Source organism: Centruroides vittatus, unplaced genomic scaffold (genome assembly GCF_030686945.1).
Source record: "Centruroides vittatus isolate TY-2023 unplaced genomic scaffold, ASM3068694v2 scaffold_2979, whole genome shotgun sequence".
Taxonomy (NCBI): Eukaryota; Metazoa; Arthropoda; class Arachnida; order Scorpiones; family Buthidae; genus Centruroides; species Centruroides vittatus.
Genome location: NW_027122697.1, coordinates 260,830 through 285,829, shown reverse-complemented (window position 1 = coordinate 285,829; position 25,000 = coordinate 260,830). Strand labels below are relative to the sequence as shown.

Here is a 25,000-nt window from a genome sequence, read left to right as displayed (position 1 = left end):
TAAAAATTCATATTTATGTTCATTTTCATGATGTTAATAAATGTAGTTAATAAAAAAATCAACTTGAATTAAACATGTGTAAATAGGTGATGCAAGTAGAATATAAAATTGTAAAAGCGAAATTTTGAATGTATTACACGTCAAAAAAATCCTGAAATCGTCAGCGGTTTACTGGACAAAAGCTAAATATATATGTTTAAAATATACAGTAAATAATGGAAAATAAAGAACGAAATTGTATTTGACAGATACAAATTAATATACGCTCGAAGCATGGCCTGTTCGATCATTATTAATCCTCTTCAAAATATAAAATAACTTGTGTAATATTTAGGATAAAAATTAAACGAAGAATATTAGTTTCGCTTAAAATTTTTATTAATATACTTAAATTTCTTAATGTATAGAGTCGTTGTAGTGTATTAGCTACCGTAGAAATGAGAGGCGACGCTTAACAAAGAAAAAATAAATAAGTAAATAAATAGCCTTGAGCTGAGTTGAGTTCCGCATTGGGTAAATTTGGAATACCAAAACACAAAGTGGTAGCGCGGCGAACTAAATTCAAAAACTTCCGGTCTTCCGATAATTCTGCATTTCTAAAAGCTGGATACTGATCCGGTACTGTAGTAACTAGCTTAATAGACTCATTGGCGCGTTATTAGCTTCATGAGACCCGACAAATTTGAATTAGGAGGATCCCGTGTACAGCGTTGACTTCATTTTTCTTCGAGGAATGTTTTTGGGGAAATATTTTATTATAAAAGATTGGTTTGGACTCTCTGTCAGTGGGAGCTTCAGCCAATTGCCCTTTTCGTCCATGGCAAATTTTTAATACACTTTTGTAGTTAATATTCCGGCAAAGTATATTTGATAAATTAACAAAACTGGTTTTATAAACACGATTAAAATTACCGAATTAAAAGATACCAAGTTAATAATGTCTAAACCACTAACTCCCGTATTTCGAAATCTCTCTTGCTCCCGATGATGTCGGATTAAAGGTATTCTGTATATTATTTTGAAAATAATTTTTGTCGCTTCTAAAGGCGTAAATGTCCCCAAGAAATGAGCTCTATCTCCGCTCAGAACGTAAATCAGTTATTTGTATTCTACATCTGCACGGCATTTAATTATATTAATTTAATATTTTGATTTCAATTAGATCTTCTCGAACGGATATTGTTTATTTTAGATATTCCTAATTTAAATTTTGAAAGATTCTACTACAGAAGACTTATCTTATTTACAACTTGAAACAGCAGAATATCAACAATAAATCAACTCAAACTAAATTGACCGGTTCCAATATCACTTGTTTTATCGTTTGAACTTTAATACAGTACGGAATTCGGATATTCAAAACAGGTTCTCAATTGATATCTGTTCTCTGAAGAGCAATGCACCCTGCTTATTCTCTGCTTATCGTTTGTTTCTCTTTAGCTTCAACAGAAAATTGGACAAATTATTTAAGATTAGATCATAATTACGAAGTTTGGTGGTCGATCGAAGGCGAGTGGGTCACGTTTCAAGTAGTAGTAGCCACAAGAGGATGGGTTGGATTCGGAATCTCTCCCAATGGAGGAATGGCAGGAAGTGATATAGTCATAGGATGGGTCAATGACGGAAAATCGACATTTTATGTAAGTATGTAGTGCAATTGAATATATTAACAACTAAGATTATCAGCAAAAATACTAACAAATTTACAATAAAATAAATTATTTTATCAAGTTGATGTTTAAAAATGATTAGATTACCACTCCGGAATAATATCCATTAAAACAAGAATTAACTATTTAGTTATTTCATGGTTTAATGGAAGTTGAAGTTTATTCTATATTTAGGATAGATTCGCAGAAGGAAATTTCCAGCCAAAAATAGACGAGCATCAAGATTGGGAATTACTTTTGTCGTACGAAAATGACACTCACACGAGTCTTCGTTTCAGAAGGGCATTTAATACCGGAGATGATCAAGATTCGTGTATAAATCCTGTAAGAAATTCTGAAGTACCGTATATACTATAAATAGGTTTCATATCTCATCATTTTTATAATTTAACTTTTTATATACCTTCCAGTATGAAACTATAAAATTGATATATGCTTATTATCCCGATGATCCTGTTTCAGCTACTACAGTTATGTATCACGGAACGAAAACGAGAGGTTCTAAAAGTACTTTACTGAAAAAAGTTGACAAAATTGAAAATTTGAACGAACTTTCAAAAGATGTTTATCATTGGGAAGTTAGAAGTGCCAATGTGAGTAAATCAATTACGCAAATATCTCTGCTTTATACGTTCAAATAACATTTAAAAAATGTATTTTGAAGGTCGTGTTACCAGGTGAAAAAAACACCGAATATTTTTGCACCTTCATTAAACGTCCAAAGCTGAACAGGAAGCATCACATAATAGAGGTGATTAAGATAAGTTTTTATATAAGTGAAAGAAACTAAAGTTAACAAATGAAATGTGCAAGACACGCGTATATTCCGAAATGTTTTTTATTATTAACAGAGTTATTACTGCAAAAACTATAAGCATATTATTACTTCTTACGTAGATTTCTCCTTTGATTAAACCAGAAAATGAGAGATTTGTGCACCACATGGTACTGTACGAATGTTATGTCGATGAGGAAAAACTGTTACCTTATTTGGAAAAAGAATATCACGAGTGCCTTGGAGATTCCGTACCAAAATTTCAGTTTTGTTTGAATCCATCTATAGGATGGGCTGTTGGAGGAGGGGTAAATGCTAGTATTTTAAATTATTATTATTTTCTATTCCGTGAAAAGAATTTACAAATATTTTCTAGACAATAAGCTTTCCGAAAGAAGCGGGCTTACCAATTGGATCACCAGACTTGGTTTGGTATCTTTTAGAAGTTCATTACGACAATCCTGGTTTCGAAAAAGGTCATTCATTTTATAATCTTTAGCTTTACTGAAAATACAACTGTTTATTTACACTTCTATTTATTATATTTATTAGGCATCGTTGACAATTCTGGATTATTAATCACTTATACATCCAACCTTAGGCAATACGACAGTTGGACTTTAAGTATCGGTACTTTAACATTTCCTTGTATATTTGTGCCTCCAAAACAGAGAGAATTTACAGTTTCAGGTCATGCACATCCTTCTTGTCTTAGACAGGTAATTTTAATTTTTTAGTTTTCTCATTAGAAAATTCATGCTTAACAGTTCTAAAACTTGTTTCTAGAGAATTCCTAAAGAAGGAATTAAAGTATTTTCTTCTATGCTTCATTCACATCAGATCGGTTAGTAAAATATATTGTTCGTTTTTTCATAAACTTATTTGATTATTTAAATAAATGAATGTAAGTTTCTTGTCAGGTAAAAAGATAACTGTAAGGCACTTTCGAGGAAATGTGGAATTGCCGCCATTAAGTAGAGATAGAAATTACGATTTCAACTATCAAGTAAGATTATTTAAGCTGATTTTTATATATTTCTGTATGTGATTATTGTAAGTTTATATTATACTTTACTCAAGTAAGAAAATCGAAAGGTTATTAACATAAATAGTCATTAACTTCCTAGAATGAACGATTATTATTTTTATTCATTCTTGAGCTTATTTACCTAACTCTTTATTGTTTATCTTAACTGAATTATTCATTACAAACTGGCGAAAAACAAATTGAGGCTACAAAATTCCCATTCGACATAAATTCGACTTTATTTAAGCTCTCATCTCTAGAAATATTGTATATATAAACAAATATTAAGCAATATTTAAAAAAATCTTTATATTTTATCAGGAATATCGCCTCTTACCTAAAGTCCGCACTGTTTTACCTGTAAGTAGTTTTGAATTGTAAAGATGTTATTTTCCAATTCTTTATAAATGCTATTTACAAATATTTATTCATTAAATCGCAGACTGATCATCTAATCATAGAATGCACTTACGATTCTTCAAAAAGATCTTCTCCAACTTACGTAATTATGAATTGCTTTGACATAAAGGAAAACATTTTATAGATTTTATAATTGTACGAAATTAAATTTTCAGGGTGGGTATTCAACAAGAGAAGAAATGTGTGTAGTTTTTCTTGGATATTACCCGAAAATAAATTTGTCTGGAACTTACAGCTGCCCTTTTCCCGCTAATGTCCTGAAAAGAATGGGAGTAAAGAAAGTTTCAGAGTAAACATTTTCTTTTAAATTTATAGCACAGAGACGCCAAAATTATATTATGTAATAAATAAGCTTAAACATTTGTTTTTTTATTTAAATTCAGCGATGAAAGGTTTGTCATATCTCCGATAACGGGTAAAAATCAGACTTATTATGACTTTCTTGAATCGTATCCGTGGGATCACGATGTAGTGAGTCGCGTAGAGAGAGCAATGAAGTACACTCCTCATATGAATTTTTGTGTAGATAAAGGAGGAAAAGGAATACCGGTAAGCACAATTTCAATATTTCGATTTAAACGTAACCATGTTTAAAATAAAACTTATTTAAACTCAAAAACATTTCTAGAATCTAATCCTTTCAAGATATCCAAAAATAAAATATATGTATAATGAACCAGACATTTGTTCCGTAAGATCTCAGCCGCAAATTACTGAAGAACAAACCAAGCCATTTACAAGCAGACCAACTCGACGACAGCAAAATATATTTCCTCCAGGTATTAGAACTTCTACAGTGAAACCGACAAGAGAATATCCTCTTCCTAGAGCAACAGAATCGACTATTAAGCCAACTAGAAGACTCACCACTTCGACTGTCGATCCTTCAAAAGTTCGCCATGTTTTTCCTATTCCCTTAATAGAACAAGCAATTAAAGACGCCAGTTAAAGTTTCGTGTTAATTTTAATCGCGATTTCAACTAAATTTGTACACATTTATAAGTGAACAATTGATTAAATAATTTTTAATTTATTACTTATAGATTCTATTTATAATTTTGTACAGGATTTCATTTATTTACAGAGTCGCATAAAGTATTTCGTAGGTAATTGAAACAATATAATTACTATGTATTTTATAATTAAGATACGAATACAATATAGAATACATACCATCAATTTTTAAATTAAACAATAAATTATAATATAAAAGAGGTGTCACGTATCCTGTCTATCGAATTTCACAATCTTCCCATTTTCTCCGTATTTATTCGTAGTTAGGAGTATTCGGATTGACATATCTCAACTCAGTATTTGTTTATGAAAGAAAAATTGGTATCATTTTATTCAAGAGTATATAGAAAATTTAAAAAACCCATATCAAATATGCCCGTGTTCATGTATTTAATAGGGTGTGACCAACAAACACGTTGCTTTAAGATATAGTTTTTTTTTAATAAGATTGTATATTAATTAGATTAGATAAGTGATTAGTAAGGCAATAATTTTAGAGTAAAAATGAAATGTTAATTCCCATAACTTTTATTTTCTCAATTTTTAATTTCGTAGGCCCTAAGCGCTATGCTTAAAGTTCGTAATGAGAAAGACAGCAGTACTTATTTATATATTAAAATGAAGTGTTGAAATTTTACTTTGTAAGTTTGTTTAATCTCCGATTTAAGAAAATTTAATCAGGATCTGTTTTCGACATATATGAACCTTTTAGACGAGTGAGTCTTCAGTATGGGCCGATACAAAAGGACTAGAGACTTGTAATTTGAAAGTTAATTTCTGCCTCTATTATGATATTTCTACACAAATTAAATATGAAAGTGTACCAATTATTATTTAGATAAATAAATAAAAACACTAAAACATTTAGAAAAAAAAAGAGAACTCTGCTAGAAAGAAAATTGGGAAGTTGGAAGACCGAAGTTGATAAAGGGAGATAAGGTGGCTGAGGACTTGAGAGAAAGGACTTCCTGGACAGAGAGATGTGAAAAAACAGATTAATTAATGATGGAAATGTTGACCCCATATAAACATGGAAAAAGACAAAGACAAAAAAGAAAAAAAGAAGAAAGTGTTTTAGTTTTCACTTCATTTGAGTTTCTCTTGACATTCCCTCAAGAAAGGATAAACCGAAAAAACTAATAAATTGATATTTCAGTTCGTTTTGGGTCTTAGCATTGCAATTTACATTATTTAGTATATTAATATTTCACAGGAAATGGAGCAAACTAAACCAAAAGTATAGTGAAAGAATCTGTCAAACGAATGGGAACTTCTTGGAAATGTAGGATAAAGAGAAATACAACAAAAACATATTTTTGTTAAACGTTAAATTTTGTGTCTTTATTGCGATAATAATTGTGATTTTGATATTTTATACATTGTATAAGATCACATATATCATTAGTAGGTAAAATTTCTATAAATGGTATTGCCATAAATCGTAAACTAGTAATTGACTTTACTTCTACTTTATATAATCGAATTTCCGAATAAAATATGCAATGATACGTTAAATTGCATCATACGTTCAATAATAATCACGACTATAATTATAAACAACATTTTTAAATTTTATATAAACCAATCGGAAACAAACGACTGCTTGTAGTAGTTTATAAAATAAAGGCATTTTAAACTTTATCACGGGAATTAGGTTAAAGGGCATCTTCGATAACAATCTTTTTCTTCCAAGGAAAAACAATTGAATCTCCTATACTCAGCATCACCGGTAACAGGAGCAGTCCGTTAAGAGCAGCAAAAGTCATAATCAAAAAGATAATTTTGAAAAATATCACAAAAGTATAGGAAGGTCCGAATACCAAAACTATAACACCTAAAATGGTAGATACGCAACCTTGAATTACCGGATATCCTGTAGCGTAAAAAGTATATTTAAGTTTTTCTTCTGATGATTCTTTCTGACAATACTTATACACGCAAGCCACGTGAACCGAAGAATCGATGCATAATCCTGCACTCATCATTAAAATCACGATTGACATCAAGTCTAAGTTGACATTCCACCAATTCATGTAACCCACCGTCTCTACAAGAATACAAACGACGTTTAATGACACGCAAACACTGCAAGAAATATCTTGTATCAGCGCAAGGAATATCAAGCTCACTACAACCACCGAGAGACCCACGTTTTTCAAACCGATAATGGGCAGGTTCAATGATTGCTCGTAAGGAATAAATAATGCATTGTATACGATTATGCGGTATTTGCTACGATCCGCAATCTGACGCAAACTTTCTAATAGTAATTTCTCGTCCGTTCCTGTTCTGACATTTTTGGACAAAAAGAAACATCTAGAAGCAACAATTGTATCTCCCTGTCTATTCCATGATATATCTTTCCGAAATTGAACAGCTGGTTTAAGTCTGAGGAATACCTGTTTCAATCCTTGAATGAAACCTGTAGAGTTTCTTGTGTTAAAATCATTCATCAGATAATTTATGTCGTTGTTACGAATGAAAGAAAGATATTCTCGTATCCAACATAAAGAGTGTTCGCGACCACTGATATAAGGAGCGTTCTCAAATCTTGTTAAAATATTCTCTACTTCTTCTTGTACAATGGGATTTGAATAATCTACAGCCTGGTTAATAACTATTTGTATTGCGTGTGGATAATCTGAAAAATATAAGTAGTAATCACTTGCGAATTTTCTAAGGTCAGAGGAAAATGGCAACAAGTCTCTCAAATCCAAGCCCTGTTTAATGACTTTCATGCTGTAAATACTTGCTGCAATGTTGCATAGGAACAAGAATACGATCAGAATTTTGATTAATTTTCTACAGAGGAGAATTCCGAGTTTTTCAGAGAAGAACTTCATGGCTTTATCACACCTATTCGAATCTATTTCTTCTCTTCTGACCTCGGACGTTTCGTTTTCTAAAAATTAAAGTAGTGTAAGAATTATTATGTATTATCGATAACAACGTAAGTATATATATATAAATAAAAAAAACTGAGTACAGCGCATTACCTCACAATTAAGGTTAAACAGGGAATAGGCTGGATAAAGGTGAAAATGTCTGAAGTTGTAAAAGTGTTTGTATGCAAAATTGAACGTTTTATTAAATGAAATTGAGTAGTGGTGGAAGTAAGTGAACAATGTGAATAATCGTTTAAAAAAAGATTTTATAAGCATTTTTGATGTAAGTCATTTTATTCATACCCACCAGTGGTCAAGCGGTTCCGTTCCCTGAACACTGAGAGTTCGGTTGTGGGTTCGCTCCTCGCCCAGACGGGCGAGTTTTCCGGGTTTACTCCATGTCTGTAACGCCTGAATAGGGGCCAGTTACCCTTAAAATGACTTCCCGGAAGGCTTCCCCCCTAGGCAGATCGCTTAAGTGTTGCGTTTACATAACTTAACAAAACAAATAAACCTTTTATTCATTTGTCGAGATTGATTATCGGTAAAAACAGATTAAAAACGGCAGAATAGGTGTCAGTTTATCTGTTGTTAAGTTTTTGAAAAAATCTCAAACAGTTTTATGACGGCCGTTGTAAAGGCCAAAATGCATGCCGGAATTTGCAGTCGTTAATAAAGATTTTTGATGATTAATCCGTAATTAATGGTTACAATAGCCAAAAAATAATCATATGTACTCTGTACTGTATATTGTTTACACGTGATGATCTTAATTGTCGAAAAGTCTTCTAAAATCGCTCTCAGGCTTCGGTAAGTCATTTCGTCTTGTGGCAACTAGAGAATATTTTTTTACACATATCGTGGATTTGCCCACACCCACAATGGGGAAGACCTGGTCCTGAAGGTAGGAGATCGTCACATCTACGACAAACGGCGTATAAAAAATTCCCGCGGATTCGTATACAGGTAATAAGACGCCTTAACCGATTCGATCATCTGGATATCCCGAGTGATATGTCAGTAAGAGTACATTCAAAATATTTACATACCATAGCATTTTTCCTTGACTGTGTAACAGAGAAAGGGATTAAGACGATGTTTTTCTCTGTAGCCATCGAGAGCCAAGAGACTTCCGAAGAAAAATATTTGATACACAAAATCGAAAAATACGGACAAAGCACTATAGGTGCAGAAGATACGAACGACTCTATAAGATGAAGTTATTCCAACACAAAACGAAGCAACATTAGTCAAGGAAGTGATAGTGATGGATATTCCCGCTTCGGAAAAAGTGTGGTTCATCCTCTTCACTACGCTGTCTTTTGAGTTCGTACGCCTCCAAGCAGACAACAAAACAAAGGAATCGTCTAGGCCAATACCTACAAAAATCAGTAAGCGTTAATTTTAGCTGAATTAATTGAGAAGAAATACATAAGAAAGGTTACATACAATTAACCTTAACGCGTGTAAATTATTTTTGTAAAAGCAAATTCTCTTTCCTATTCTAATGAAATTTGACAAAATAACGTTCCAAAGGAAATAAGTTCTTAATTCTTGCCAATACAATTTAACAATTTTTATTTTCTATCCAACAATATTCTTTGAAAAGTAAAAAAATATTACAATTTTTTACGTTCAGATTCGATCTAACTATGTTTGTGATTTTTGAAATTTATTTTACCGTTCTACGAGCTCAAATGAGAATAAATATGAGTCAAATTTATTTTCATTTAGCCTTTGATTTAACACGACTCCCTATAACAATACGGAGCAGGATTACAATCAAACAATTCATCAGAATTCATTTATGTATTAACGTATCGAATAGTAATTAATTTTCAATGTTAGTATGGAACTTTAATAATGGTTTTTATTACTGTAACGTTTTAAAGTAAAATACCGCAAAAGATATATCTGCTTTTATATATTTTCATTCATACAATTCTTTTTATCATTAGTCTGAAAAATAATACAAATCTGTTTAGTACTTAATATATAAAAAGCGTATATAAAGAAACATACCCATCAAAAGGAAAAGCAACGCCATATTGACATCACAATACCCTATTCCGCAATGTAGTAGCAAACCAAACGATGCTGTAAATGCTAAAATGGGACTACAACATCCTGCTAATCCAATCCACGGCTTACTGCTGACGATGTCGAACGTCATACAACTTACCATCGAGAAAAAAAACATTATTGGTCCAACTATTAATGCTAGCGTAATACTAAATTCCGTGTTTCTGTTAACTTCGACATTGACAGCGCGAAAAGTCCAGAAAGAAACGTTGATGTGGCGAAATTCCATTCCAGTCACTAAATTCAGAAATGCTTCTTCCCACTTCAAAGCTATTTGCTTTTTTTCTTCCGTTCCGAAATCCATGAAATAGAAGAAGCGAACGGCTTTGAAGTCTGTGATGTATCCAGTGTCATTAACTGATACTCCACCTATGTTCACAGCGTATATTTTCGCATCGAAATGTGCTCTATCTATTGGATATCTAAACATGTAATAAAAGTAAATAATAAAAAACATACAAAGTCAGATGATATTACTCTTGAATTTTTAATTGAAGTTAAAACAGTCGTTTGAATAACAATGCATTTCAAAGTACTTCAATTAACCTGATAATTTTTGAGGTGATCGAATTGGATCGATAGTATAAGACATCGCAATACATGGGCGAATTCCAAGAGGAAAGTGCCTTGGAGAGGAGGACTTTTATAGGTAACCATAAATTTCTCGGTCCACAGATTGAATTTCAAATTTCCGACTTTCACTTGTTACTATTATCTCTGAAACAATAGTAGAGGTAATTTTCAGTTTTTTATATTTATTTACACGATCACAAAATTTATTACAATTGGCTATTTTCGTGCAATTTGTGATTACCAATGGCAGATTCGATCAAAGCACTGAACGTAGTACATGTCCAACGGAACGGGCTTTCCTCACAGGTCTAACACGTAAATAGGAAGCATTTTCTCATACAAGTACCCTCGGGAGGCACTTTCGCTTCGAAGTTCGCTTATGTATTGCGATAACTTATCCATCTAATAATAATGATATACGTGGTACGATCCAAAAGTTCGGGGACTGCAGTAATCTATGACAACAAAAGCATGTATTTGAAGTTACAGCGTATGAAATGGATTCTACCAAACCACCTCTACGTGTTCAGGTTAATTTCACCCATGTCATGTGATTAAACCGCGAACGCTGCTGTTTTTCCAGAGATAGTTACCTTTGTTCTGCGACGTGATAAAAGTGGAGTTTCAAGAACAACCTCCAACGTTAAATTTTGTCAGCGTTTAGGTAAAACACCTACGGAGACTTTAAAATTGCTAAGAAAGGTGTACGGTGATTCTACCATGGCGAAGTCGAAATGTTGGAAGTTGTTCTTGAAACTCCACTTTTATTACGTCGCAGAACAAAGGTAACTATCTCCGGAAAAAAAAACAGCAGCGCTCGCGGTTTAATCACATGACATGGGTGAAATTAACCTGAACACGTAGAGGTGGTCTGGTAGAATACATTTCATACGCTGTAACTTCAAATACATGCTTTTGTTGTCATAGATTACTGCAGTCCCCGAACTTTTGGATCGTACCACGTATAATGGCTAAACATATATGAAATTGTAAAATTTCAAGCAATGGAGAAAATTTTGTTTGTGATAATAAAGTCTTACCTCATAGAAACTTTTCCGGTATTTTGCATCATGTATTTCAAGAACGAAACGAAATTTTCCGAGCATTGATTACGATTATTTTTCACGCAAATATCTCGGTAATTAAGAAACTTATTTTTCCAAAAGATGCTGATGTTGCTGACGATGGAATTCATTTGGATTACATCTTGTAACGAAGAGATGTCCATCATGGATCCGTTGTTCTTCACCGAGGCAATGACCAGAACTAAATTTTTATAATTGGCATGCCGAATTTCATCGTGTTGGATACTGTTCAAGCTGCTGATATGAAACAGAGACTCGATGGACTTTCTATCTTCTAAAACTCTTCCGTTTCTCGGAATATACAGATACTCTAACTCCCTAATCATAGTAAACTTGAGAAACCCAGACCCAAAAATCCACGTCATTAATAAGGTGGCAGCAATACAATGTTGTGGATATTCACCGACAACGTTGCCGATTCGAGAAAACCAAGAAGATAAATAAGAGTTCAAAGTTTTCTTCATTCTTATTCTAAAGAATGAAAAAAACTATATTAGTTATTAGAATTACTATATTAGTTATTCGATTTTTATCACATCATTCAGTAAATTAATATATATATATAGCGAACAAACAAACATCCTCATTTATATATATATAATAAATGAGGATGTTTGTTTGTTCGTTATACACTCCTAGGCCGTTTGACCAATTGCTACGAAACTTGGCAGTTGTGTTCAAATACTTCTATATTGGATGACGACGTACTTGTACATCCCACCCTAAATTATCAATTGGATTTCTAAATATCGATTCATTTCTGGCTACATTTTAAATGCTGGATTTACATGTAGCGTTATCTATTGGAAAAAAAATCTAACAAAATAATTAAATAAATATAATTGTTACAAAAAAGGATATAAATTTAAAAAAATATTTATTATATTTACTGAATTACTGAGACAATGATATAGCGCGAAATAGATGCGCCATTATTACATTACTGCGACAGGTAGCACATAACACTTGCCTTCGTGTAGTGTAGTAATGTTTTGCCCCTTTATATCATACTTTTTTTTGTTAGCAATGGAATCGTGCCGGTAATGTATCTATCTCCGTTCAGGGGAAAATTTTTGAATTGAAATAATGTAACTTGGAGTACAAATCGGAAGTTCATATATAGTTACCGTATTTTACGGACTATAAGACGCACCTGAATTTTGGAGGCAATTTTTCGAAGAAAAAAGTGCGTCTTATAGTCCGTAAAATACGGTAATCTCATTCTGTTTCTCTTACAATTTCCACGTCTGGTCTATCTAACTCCGTTCTTGAGATTAAGGAAGGACAGAGACGGACGGACGACAGTTGGAATTTATAGGTCTACAATTTGTTCAAATTGCAGTCCGATAAGGATCCTCCAATAACCGAGTGAATAAAATCATCGAACACCGGTAGTTGGTCGTGAGTTCGCGCATGGCCAATGGACTGACCACGTGGAGTTTTCTGGATTTTCTTCTCGTTAGTAACACCTAAATAATGGCCAGCTTTATGTGAAAGTCTTCCCGGGATGCATCTCCTCGGCAGATCACTCACGCGTCGCGTTGCCGTAACCAAATTAACCAAACCAATTCTAATAATTTAATCTATAAACGCGATATTTACAGGACATGCCTAACTAACAGGAAACCTGGAAATCCTGCCCCTCCCCTAATTTCATTTCCCCTAATTAACTCATACTGCGTAAAAATATTCTAACGTTTAGCCAAATTAATATACGTGCAACGATTTTAAGGCAGAGAGCTCGAAGTCTTTTTCTGTGCCAATAATTATTTTTTCGATTTATTATTATGGTGACGTTGCTTCATTCAAAATTTTCTGTAGTTGTAGTCTGTGTAATCTATACTTTATTCACATATTGATTCTTACTGTCAAATCTGCTACCAGTTTGTTTATGCCACAACTTTCAAAAGTTTTCTTTACTTACTTGTTAAATGTTTTTTCTGAGCTTTACTTTTTTAATCTGGTTTCACTAATTTTTTCTATTTTTATAACATCACATAAAAGCAATTATTCTCGTATTTTTTCGATATTTTTTTATTTATTTAACAAATCTTATATAAAATCTTTCGGACGTTAACTTTGATCACATACGGGACCGCACAACCTATCCAACACCAATCACTGTTCAAGTATTCAAGTAGACAGATATTAAATAGTTGTCGTTGAGCATCCTCTCTTCCGGAAGGAGATTAACTATTACTTTTGGTCAAATCCCTGTGGAGGTTTAAGTTTAATTTTAAAGGAAAATATTGGAGAAGTAAAATTTATTCAAAAAACTACTAACTATATAACAATGTTGGTTCAAATTATTAATTCAGACTTAAAATTTCTAGATAGAAAATTAATAATAATTATGTTGGTTTACATTCCGCCGGAATATATAGAGTTACTAAGTGAAATATTCATAAACCTTGAAAGTCTTGCAAATATTTCAGTTCTATCTTAGTTGTGCTCTGTAGTAGTCCAAAAATTGTGATTGCTAGTCAGTCTTATTTTTTTCTATTATTATTAGACTATTTAATTTTTTCTAAGATGGACAAATTCCTTGTACGGAGTGTTCCTTCGACGAGTAGAAGTAGTGATAGCATTGAGTCCGCAAAAAAGAAACAAAAATTAGTGCGCCGGCAGTATAGTGATAATTATTTATCTTGCGGTTTTTTTTGGTGTGGTGATAAAACGTGCCCAATCCCCGAGTGTACTGTTTGTGGTGAAAAACTTACTAATGCTGCTATGGTGCCCAGTAAATTGAAACGACATTTGTCAACAAAACATTCTTCTCTGTTAAACGAAGATGTCAATTATTTTCGTCGGTTGTTGGAACAAAACCGAAAACAAGCAGCATTCATGACTACAACAGTGTATGTTTCGGACGAAGTACAGGAAGCTAGCTATAAGGTAGCCGAACTTATCGTAAAGGCCAAAAAACCACATACAATAGCTGAAACGTTATTAATGCCTGCTTGTAAAGAGATGGTGAAAATAGTCCTGGGTTCAGAAGCTGCTAGTGAAATATCAAAAATTCCTCTTTCTGATGACACGATCAGTCGCCGAGTTATTGAGATATCCAGTGACATTGAAGACATTATGAAGGAGAAAATCAACAGCAGTCGAAAGTTCTCATTTCAGATCGACGAGTCCACCGATATCAGCGGCCACGCACAACTTCTTGCTTATATTCGGTACATCGATGGTAATGTAATTGCAACTAATTTCTTTTTTTGCAAACAACTTCCCGAGCGAGCCACCGGTGAAGAAATATTTCGTGTAACTAACGAATATGTGCTCCAAAATGAATTAAAATGGAAGGACTGTGTTAGTGTTTGTACAGACGGAGCCGCAGCTATGACAGGCCGAGTGAAAGGATTTGTAGCTCAAGTACGTGAAATTAATCCTAACATACGATGCGATCATTGTCTTATTCACCGCGAAGCCATTGTTGCTAAATCTTTGCCACCTTCTCTGAAAGCTGTGCTGGACGAAGTAGTAAAAGTCGTAAACCTTGTCAAATCGCGACCCCTAAATTCGCGTCTATTTTCCGTTTTGTGTCAGGAAATGGAATCAGAACACACCACACTCCTGCTACATACAGAAGTACGGTGGTTATCAAGAGGAAAAGTGTTAACGCGAATATTGGAACTTAAAGACGAGGTACGTGTATTTTTGACTGTCGAGGGGCACGAGTACGCGAATTTATTTGCAGATGATGAATGGGTATGTAAGTTGGCCTATCTTTCTGATATTTTCGTACAATTGAATGAGCTGAACAGAAAAATGCAAAGTAGGAACGAAAATATTCTTACTAGTATGGATAAGATTCAAGGATTTGTGAATAAGCTAAATTTGTGGATACAGAGAATTGAAAATGGTTGGTTTGAAATGTTCTTGACACTGTATGGTCACTTGCTTCCAGTAATAAAATGATGATGGATCTAATTAAAGAACATTTACAAATCCTGCAGCAGAGGTTCAAGAAGTATTTTGGAGACAGTGTTGAAGATATCGACTGGGTTCGTAACCCATTCATTGCGATTTCAGAGTATCTATTCATTCATCTACATGAGGAACTCGCGGAATTAAAAGCAGACAGAACATTGCAATTAAAACTTCTCGAAGTGCCTTTGGATATATTTTGGTTGACAATAAAAAGTGAATACCCGGCTATATCCGAGATGGCAGTTAATATGTTATTGCCATTTTCAACTACGTATTTGTGTGAACTAGGCTTCTCGACGTTGACTGAAATTAAAACATCAAAGAGGGAGAGACTCAGATCCGTCGATGAAGAAATGAGAGTAGCATTGTCAACGATTCCACCACGGATCAGCCGTCTGTGTGCAGCTAAGCAGGCGCAAATATCACATTGAAAAGGTATGAGTAAAATTATTTATTTTAATAGTAGTAGAAAAGTGTATTTTCTACACTATACACTCTACAGTGAATTAAAGTTCATAAATTTTAATAACGCACGAATTGGTTAACACAACATTTGTTTAATAATAATAATAATAATAGGTTAGTGGCATAACGTAATTCCATTAATAGTATAATATATACGTTTTTAAGGGGAATAACATTTTGGTATGCCGTGTTGAGTCGTGTCGAGTCATAGGTGTGCCGCGAGTAGAAAAAGGTTGCGAAACACTGGTCTAGGCTACTACATTTGGACGATTTACTACTTTTTGGGCCACTTTAAAAATAATTTTGGTGATATTTCGAAGACTTCTAATTATAGTATAAAGTATCGACTCTATAAATTTTCTATTAATTGCATTAAGTGATTTCCCTAAAACTTTTCGGATTACAGGAATTTTCCTCATTAACTTACTACATGTAATAATAAAATTAGATTGGCCCATCTCATATAAAACATTGTCATGATAATAATTCTATGTCAGAACCAGAAAAAAATATAATTGATAGATGGTATGATTTTATAAAACATTAAATATTTGATTTCAAAAAGAAATTTATTAAATATTATGGATTAGAGGTAGATAACAGTTTAAGAAAAGTATGTTTAAAACTTAAAAGGTTATTCTTAGAAACTGCAAGCAATAAACCAGTTAAATATGTTAATTTAGCAAGACTCTGTATGGCTATACACAAATGTGAGATTTCCCTCGCTATCTAGAATTTTTACACGCTGATGTTAATCAATTTCCCTCTTTTTCTCCGAGTTTTCTCCGGAGAGGTCAAGAGAATAACCCTTTTGTTTTCCTTCGTACTACGACGCAGAAATGAAGTGATTGTCTTCTCTTAGAAAAACGACGTCCCAGGTGTCCTGGAAAATTCCTCCCCTCCCACCGAGGTTTTAACTCTATGTGTCCACCTTCGGAGGACATCCTCCAGGCCCAATCACCGATAGATAACCAAGTCCCTCGATAGAGTAGATAAAGGGTCACCTTGCTGAGAGGTTCGAACTAAACTTTTCCACCTATGACTAAACCGATGATTCATAAAAGAATAACGATCACCATATAAGTCCCAACATAAAGCTTAACCTCCCAACCCTTCCATCCGGTCGTGGAGAACTAGAAACTCCGATTCGGGACAGTTGATATAAACAATTCTTAGTCATACGTGCACTCATCACCTGATGTGTTAGTCACCCTCCGTCCAGACGGATATAAAAAGGGGTCCGATCACGGCATCCGGCCGGACATCAAGAAGCCCGGACTAAGAAGCGGACATCACCCGAGGACAGAAGCGAAGCCACCGACGGTCATCTCCGACCCAACTCCGCCATATGTATCGCCATAAGCTCCGATGACCACTCAGCTAAATCAGCGTATGTCTTCCACGTGACGCATAGTCAAGATCTATGAACAGCGAGTAGTGATGTAACGAATATTCGGTTACTACCCGGTATTCGGCCTATTTTTCACTATTCGGCCGAATACCGAATATTTAAATCACTATTCGGCCGAATACCGAATATTTAGTCACTATTCGGCCGAATACCGAATACCTAAAAACAGGAGTAAGAAATAACAAAAAAACAGTAAATTAATCATTTTGGTAACTTTTATTAATGCTGAAAATTAAATTATAATTATTAAAGTTAATAAGAAATAGTATCTAACTCTAGTATTAAATTATTTCGTAATTAAATAATATTATAGCGTTTATCTAGCCCAGGGGTTCCCAACCTTTTTGTACCTAAGAGCACATTCTAGGATACCGGCCGGACAGCGGGCACCATTTATTTTTTCAAGGTGAATTTATACTTGGACATAGTTAATAACACATACACATAATGTACAGAAAACATTTAATTCCAAAAATGTAATAAAACATACACAAGACTATTAACAATAATTTTTACAAAACAAGTAATTACTAAATAATGCATACAAAATCTACAGAGTATAAAAATTCTTTATAAAAAATATAAATCTGAAAGTAAATGTGATTTTTGGCATTGCATTTCATTGGCCATTGCTTCGTAATTAGGAGAGTATGATGATATTCCTGCTCGTAAGCAATCGTCAAGGTGTTCATCTGTAAGTCGTGATCTATACTTTGATTTTATGATATTCAAAACGGACCGGTTTATTTCATTTCAGGTATGGGAAATTTGCTTGGTGAAGATTTGGCGGAGGGGAAAAAGAGATCGGTCGCATTTCGCTTTGTGCTTTTATCTGTGTTGGACGCCATTTCTAGTTTTGAGTGGTTAATCATTAAAAACGAAAAAACTTTTATATAGCATTTTACTGAAAACCGAAATATCTATTTTTATCGTGGTCGAACAGCGGCGGGCACACGTAAAACGATCGGCGGGCGCTATGGTGCCCGCGGGCATAGGGTTGGGGACCACTGATCTAGCCCGATATCTTATGGCATTGATGGCGTGTAGGTTAGAATGTATCGGGCATCAATGTTATTGTTTTGTTAATTATGTTATATTCGTATTCGCGTATATTTTAATATTTTTTACGATATTTTAAAATGATTTACGAAACGTTTTATTGAAACTTATCATATTTAAAGAAAGAATTATTTATCAATTTCCAGAAGATGAGTAACTAATATATAATTTATTTTATATATAAAGCAAAGAACGAGCATTTTTCATTATATGCAAAAGATAACATTTGAAATCATGTTAATTTTAAAAATATTGACAAAAACAATAACAACAAAATATCACAAAGCTTCACAAATAGAAACATCCCAATAATATATTTGAACCGTTCCACAACTGGGGAGAAACTAGACCATAAATCTCCCCACTAAAGTATATCCTTAGGGTACTATTCAGTCAACAAATACGTAGTAAAAACAAAATTTTAGTGCTTAATTAAAGAGTTAAAAAGATCGATTGCAAATAAAATAACTTATAAGTTATAACTTACATCTAAATACCAACAACTGCCGAATCGTATCGGGCTATTTACGGCTATTACATAAATTATAAACCAATTTGGCACTAGAGGTAGACGTTAGGCTCTATCTCATATTAACTTTAATAATTATAATTTAATTAATTAATGTAAATAATTTAGATCTACTGGAAGAAAAAATCGTAGTGACAGCAGGCCAATAGAGAGCAGGGTGCGCGATCCTTGCCATAATTTTTGCGCGCCAATTTTTGTACGTGCGTTAATCAAGCCGAATAGTTTGGCCGAATATTCGGCCATTCGGCCACGCTCCTGGCCGAATATTCGGTATTCGGCCACTCTCCTAGCCGAATATTCGGTATTCGGCTGAGGTCGAATATACTATTCGTTACATCACTAACAGCGAGTCTTTAATCAGAGGTATTAGCTTGTTTGTAAACTCTCTCTCTCTCTCGGGTCACTTCCTCAATATCAGAGGGTTAGTTTGAGTAGAAGGGTAACGCATATTCGCAATTACTAAGAGGATTGTCGCGTATCTATCATCGTAACTGAACGCGCCCTTACTCTATTTAACCTTAACGCGACCGTACGTCGAATATTACTTGTCGGTTTTACCATTTTAGTTGTATTTGTTTTTTAGAATTGTAAGATTTTGTGAGTTTAGTAAATATGTCATCTTATATTAATGTCTGTCTTCCTTGAGTACGACCGACACCTTATTCCGACCTCACAAGCCCTCCCACTCGATATATCGCCATCCCCTGACATCGTGGCGGACCTCACAGGTCCGCGCCAGTAAGAGGGGGAAAGAAGCTCGCCGCTCTTTCCCTCCTCAGTTCTCACACAAAAATAATTTTCTAAAAGATTACGCGATTGCTAAAAATCAAGTAGTGTTTTATCAAAGGCAAAACATGCTGAATTGAAGATTCTTTTTCCAGATTGAATCGGAATAAATGTAGTGTTTTATCGAAATTAAATCGTAGGATAAAACAGTACGAAGTATTGTTTTATTCTATCGTACTTCGTAGTGTTTTGTTGGAAAAAATCATTTCTTAGTTAACAATTTCATAGCGTCACAATAATGCAATTAGTGTGGCATAAAAATGTCTTACCTGCAAAGTTTTATGATGATGATCTGTTTGAAATTCGAATACGAAATGAACACAAAAGATAACATAGTATAATAAATAATCTTAAAAAAATAAGTCGTTACGACCGGTTTCGCTAATAGTTTCAGAAAATTTCCTTCACTATTCTTGATTAATTTATTATTCTTATCGGAAGATATAAACGAACAAGTTTATATCTTCCAAATTCGGGTTGAGGGAAATTATATTCGAAATTAATGTTTCCTCGTGTATTCAATTTCGAAATAAGCAGTAGCGAAGCAAATGTAATTAAGTGAAAAAATTGAACACGTGGTGTTTTTTGCATTTAGATTTCCTCAAAAATATACGTACAACAAAAATTATTATAATTGATCTTTCTTTAATATGCGATTTTCAAAAGAAAAAAATTATTAAATATTTAGCCTATATTGTTACTAGCAGGTAGGCCCGGCGTTGCTTGGGCAAAAGTAACGATAGCAAAGATTAAGATTATTACGTTATAGTCACAAAAGAAAAAGAGTAATTTCATCAACAAACTAAGTTCTTCTAAAGAAAGGTCGAATTTGAAAATCGAATGTTCTAATATTGTTCGATTTTCACGAGGTGTTATGATTTTATCGTTCGATTTTCATCGAATGTTCTAAAGAAAAACCGAACTAATCTGTTTAAATTTGAAAACCGAATGTGTTCTAACATATTACTGTTTCTCTTTTTTGTTTTTTCCTCCAGCGCCCGTAAATCTTGCACGTCGCTTTCTCTTGTTCTCCATTGTTACTTAACACTTTGGTACTTAAATCTGGTACCCTAACTGTATAACAAATTTCAACTTTCAACTCCTAACCGTTTTAGCGAATATTAAGATTATTACGTTATAGTCAACCTTACACGTTTTCACAGAATGCAAGAATTGGGTCCTCCCTGTTTCCAGACTAATTACAGAATTTTTAGATGGGTCTAAAAATATGTTCGATTTCCCGCAAAAACGAAAAAACTGCATCTGCGTCTTGCACGTCGCTTTCTCTTAACACTTTCATTGTTACGTAACACTTCCATCGTTGATTGAAGTGTTAAGACTTAATCCTGTTCCTCTCCCCCGTGGGGAGGAATTTCGAAAAATCCCTTCTTAGTGTGCGTTCTTGTGACGTACCCTAACTGTGTACCAAATTTCAACTTTCAACCCCTTACCGTTTGGGCTCTGCGCTGATTATTATTATTATCAACTCGTCTCGATTATGTATATAGATTAGAGTATTAAATTCTAAGTAAAGGAATATTTATAGGTACCTTAATAACCTTCTACACGTAAATGTTGTTTTCCTGATATTTTCGCACGTTTAGAATGCTTATCTTCTAACTTATACGCAATTTTCCCTCTAAGATGCGCGGCTGCGCAGCCGCGCACTGCTCAAACTGTTGCGGCGCACGAGAATTCATGTGCCGCGCAGGAGAGCATGCACACTAATTTGAATTGTTGTTTACTTATTTCTCACTCTGTCTGCATCATGATTATTGCTACGTATATTTCGATTAAATACAGGTATACCTCACCTTACGTCAGTAATTGGTTTCAGGAGAGGCGACGTAAGTCGAATTTACTTGTCACTAGGCTAAACCACAAATTACCATTCCCAGTTCTGTATTTTATTTATAAATGCACTTTTAATAATATATGGTTAATAAGAATCTATTTTAAGCTTACAAACAAATAAATTTTAGTTTTTAATATAGTACAGAAAAAAGTAATCTATTGAATAAATTTACGAATATATGTACTGTACAGTACATGCTTACAATTTTTTAATGTTTATAGTACGCTGCGGACTCTTTATTTGTGAATGCGGTTTCTCAAGGACATTATAAAATAAGATGATTTTTTAAGGTTAAAAAACAAACACAGTTATTAAAATTATTTTGCGATAGTAGAAAATAAAGTAATTTATGTTAAATTTAGCAATATCGAGTGGCGCTGACAACGACGCCAAATGGTAGATATTGAAACTACCGTGGAAAACGCCAATAATGAGCACTTAAAGACCGCTAAATAAGATGACAACACAGAAACACGGATGTTTTCATGTTTCGTTCTCTAGGATTTATGATGATTATATTAACATTTACTGTAAATGTACATATTTTAATATGATTTTATGTGCTTTTAACGCTTTTCTAGTGATATTACGACTTCAATATTTGTGGCGGACGGATGTAAAGACGAAAAAATGACTTAAACTTGATTTGTATTTTTCCATATACTGTACTTTTTTGACAAACGACGTATAATCGAGAACGACGTAACACGAAACGACGTAACTCGAGGTATACCTGTACATTAAATCATTGACAAAAGACAATATTTTGTATGGAAGTATGTTTTTAAATTAATTTTAATCTCTACTTTATAATTAATTATTTTAATTTTTATAGGAAAAAATAAGATTTTATATATGTATGCTCAGAATGTGCTCAGCAAAAATTTTTTTTTGCTCAGAGAAGTACACGTTCAGCTCAACTACAAAAAAAATAAAAAAAAATAGAGGGAACATTGCTTATACGACTTTAAAAAATAAAACAATTGAAATAAAGTAACGATATTTACATTTATATTATTAAATTTACAGTAATTTATAATTAAGTTTATATTTTATAAACGTAACTGATTTAGGTATTTGACTTAATTAGAGACTCGCTGTAATACCTTCGTAGCAGTGTTCACATGATCTTGATTAAATAATTCGTGCTGCCATTTTACTGGGTGGCTCCGCATTGACATCTTATAATAATATAAGAATTTTGGTTTAATTGAGGTAACTTGTCTTGCTCGTATAATGATACAAGCAATGCCTTAAAAGACTTTTCTATTATAAAAAAATTTGTCAGAAAATAGATAATTTTCTTCGCCAGAGTGCACTTCTAGAGAACCTACTCATTACTGAGTGTTGCCCACCAGTGGCCAAACGGTTCCGTTCCCTAAACATTAAAAGCTCGGTCGTGGGGTCGCGCCTCGCTATCCACGTGGAGTTTTCCGGGTTTTCTCCACGTCTGTGACGTCTGAATAGAGGTCAGTTACTCTTAAAAGACCCTTCAGAAGGCATTATTCCCCTCGTAACGACCATCATAAACGCATAGAACTATTACGTGACAATTACGTCTGACTTTGCCACGGGACGATATAGCCTAGAAGCTCGTGCCCAACTAGCCAATACTACACGTGACAAGATTACTGAGGACCCGGGGCAACACAGTCCCGTAACGGAAACCACGAACTTCAACCAATCATGGATTTTTCAGTTTTCAAACAACGTAAACACGGGACGAAATAGCCATTGCAGCTTACGTCCACCCCTCCTGCTAGAAGGCGGGCAAGCAAGCAATCACTGAGTAAATGTTAAGCTGACTGCAAAAGTTAGAAACATTATAATTTTCAGGTAGAAAAATAAACTATCATATAAGAATGTTTCTATATAAAAAAATCTAAAATGGGTATTAAGTGAAAATCCACTAATTGATAAAACTGAAAAAAATGTGCTAAAAGATTTTTTAAAAGTAATGTGACGTGTATTTGGTTCTTTTGTCATATTAATGAATATTTTAAAATTTGATTTTGATAAGAGATTAACTAGAAAACAACGAAAATCAACTCTATTTTCTATTAAATATTTTTCGTATGAAATAAAAAAAAATCGAAATTAAATAAAATTATATCAGGTTTCATTTTACACGTACAGTATAGTAATATTACAAGTAAAGGTGGCTCGTATTAAATAATAAATAGTAATAAGCGTTTTTTAATTACAATGTTTTAGGGTAACATGATTAATATATCCAGCAACGAGTTGCGTAACGGAGACGAAAAATAAGAAAGTTATAGTTTTTAAGTTATCATACTTTTTTAAATGCTTTCATGCAGACGGCGCCGTAGTTGCTAGTGCTGCCATCTCGCGGTAAAGTCTGCAAACAAATTTAAAAACAGCACTCTGAAAGGCAAAAAATTGCACGAACAGTCGAACGCCAGTTCCTTTTTTTCTTTTTGTTCAAGCATCGCGACCCCCGATCGCGATAGCGCGGTCGGCTCGTAGTACTAGCCGACCGCGAGCGATAGCGAGACTGAGGAGCCGTAGTCCCCGAGGTCGACGAGCGCGAGGTAGGAACAAAGGACTTAACTCGACTGTAGACGATCGGTATGCTCGTGGATCAACACCTGTCTCTGTTGAAGGTATATATGGCCGACTTGCCGGACTGCCTGTTAAACACGCGATAGGCTTAGCGGAGAGAGCGACGCGACTCCTGATCATCGCGCGATCGCCGAAAAAAGTATGATAACTTTTTTTACTTTTTGCCTCCGGCCCAAAAGTAGGGTACCGTTGAACTCGTCTCGGTCCTGTGAGTTCAAATATATACTCAAAGTCCCGAAATTCCATAGGTGGTAATCTATAGTACACCCCTTATTTTTAAACATATTCTTACCGTGTTACATTTATAAAAGAATGAATAATAAAAAAATTCATATGTTCTGTTTCATAAACTCCTCTATTTACATTTCTGATTTTTTAATCTACTTCTTCGAGTTTTCTTCTTTTATTTCTTCTCCTTCTTCCTTTTTCTCTTTTTACTTTTTCTTTTTGGGTTGCAATTTGAAATAAATTGTAGACCTATAAATTCCCACTGTCGTCCGTCTATCTGTCTTTCCTTAATCTCGAAAAGAGTGTAAGATAGATGAACGACAAGACCATACTCAGAAAGAACACGTGAACAAAACCCCGATTAACTATACACTAACTTCCGGTATAAACCGAAAGTCACGTTATTTTTAATTCAAACATTTTTCCCTGAAAGAAGTTAGATAGTTAAACGGCACGACTCAGTTGCTAACAGGGAAGGTGTGATGCATAGAAGCAAAACACTACTAATTTCAAATGGAAAGCATATATATTAAATTAAATACGGTAAATTAAAAATATGATTGGCAATTGCAGCCAGACACAATAAATATCTCCTCGTTCAACTTATTTATTTTTCAATT

General features: G+C 33.8%; 2 protein-coding genes across 2 annotated transcripts; one reads left to right on the top strand and one right to left on the bottom strand.

Annotated features, from left to right (window-relative positions):
- The first annotated feature begins 1,397 nt into the window (after positions 1-1,397).
- On the top strand, positions 1,398-4,920 carry LOC136987991 (DBH-like monooxygenase protein 1 homolog). Its single transcript, XM_067285759.1, has 14 exons — positions 1,398-1,640; positions 1,845-1,994; positions 2,081-2,263; positions 2,335-2,421; positions 2,568-2,753; positions 2,822-2,921; positions 2,998-3,164; positions 3,232-3,289; positions 3,366-3,451; positions 3,794-3,832; positions 3,915-3,974; positions 4,048-4,181; positions 4,276-4,441; positions 4,521-4,920. The coding sequence occupies exons 1-14, from the start codon at positions 1,398-1,400 to the stop codon at positions 4,839-4,841; spliced, it is 1,980 nt and encodes a 659-aa protein (XP_067141860.1). The 3' UTR covers positions 4,842-4,920.
- A 1,370-nt stretch (positions 4,921-6,290) lies between these two features.
- On the bottom strand, positions 6,291-20,028 carry LOC136987994 (patched domain-containing protein 3-like). The gene is made up of 5 exons (XM_067285762.1): positions 19,984-20,028; positions 11,487-12,002; positions 9,814-10,295; positions 8,841-9,170; positions 6,291-7,808 (listed from the first exon to the last, which is right to left on the bottom strand). Exons 2-5 carry the CDS (start codon positions 11,993-11,995, stop codon positions 6,562-6,564), a joined length of 2,568 nt encoding a protein of 855 aa, XP_067141863.1. The 5' UTR covers positions 11,996-12,002; positions 19,984-20,028; the 3' UTR covers positions 6,291-6,561.
- Positions 20,029-25,000: the final 4,972 nt, after the last annotated feature.

Excerpts from the sequence above, each read along its gene's own strand:
- LOC136987991 (XM_067285759.1), top strand. The coding sequence starts at position 1,398 with ATGCACCCTGCTTATTCTCTGCTTATCGTTTGTTTCTCTTTAGCTTCA. Across the intron at positions 1,641-1,844 it reads ACGGAAAATCGACATTTTAT|GATAGATTCGCAGAAGGAAA; the intron begins GTAAGTATGTAG and ends TTCTATATTTAG. Across the intron at positions 3,165-3,231 it reads ATCCTTCTTGTCTTAGACAG|AGAATTCCTAAAGAAGGAAT; the intron begins GTAATTTTAATT and ends ACTTGTTTCTAG.
- LOC136987994 (XM_067285762.1), bottom strand. The coding sequence starts at position 11,995 with ATGAAGAAAACTTTGAACTCTTATTTATCTTCTTGGTTTTCTCGAATC. Across the intron at positions 10,296-11,486 it reads ACCGGAAAAGTTTCTATGAG|ATATCCAATAGATAGAGCAC; the intron begins GTAAGACTTTAT and ends TTACATGTTTAG. Across the intron at positions 9,171-9,813 it reads GTTGCTTTTCCTTTTGATGG|GTATTGGCCTAGACGATTCC; the intron begins GTATGTTTCTTT and ends TGATTTTTGTAG.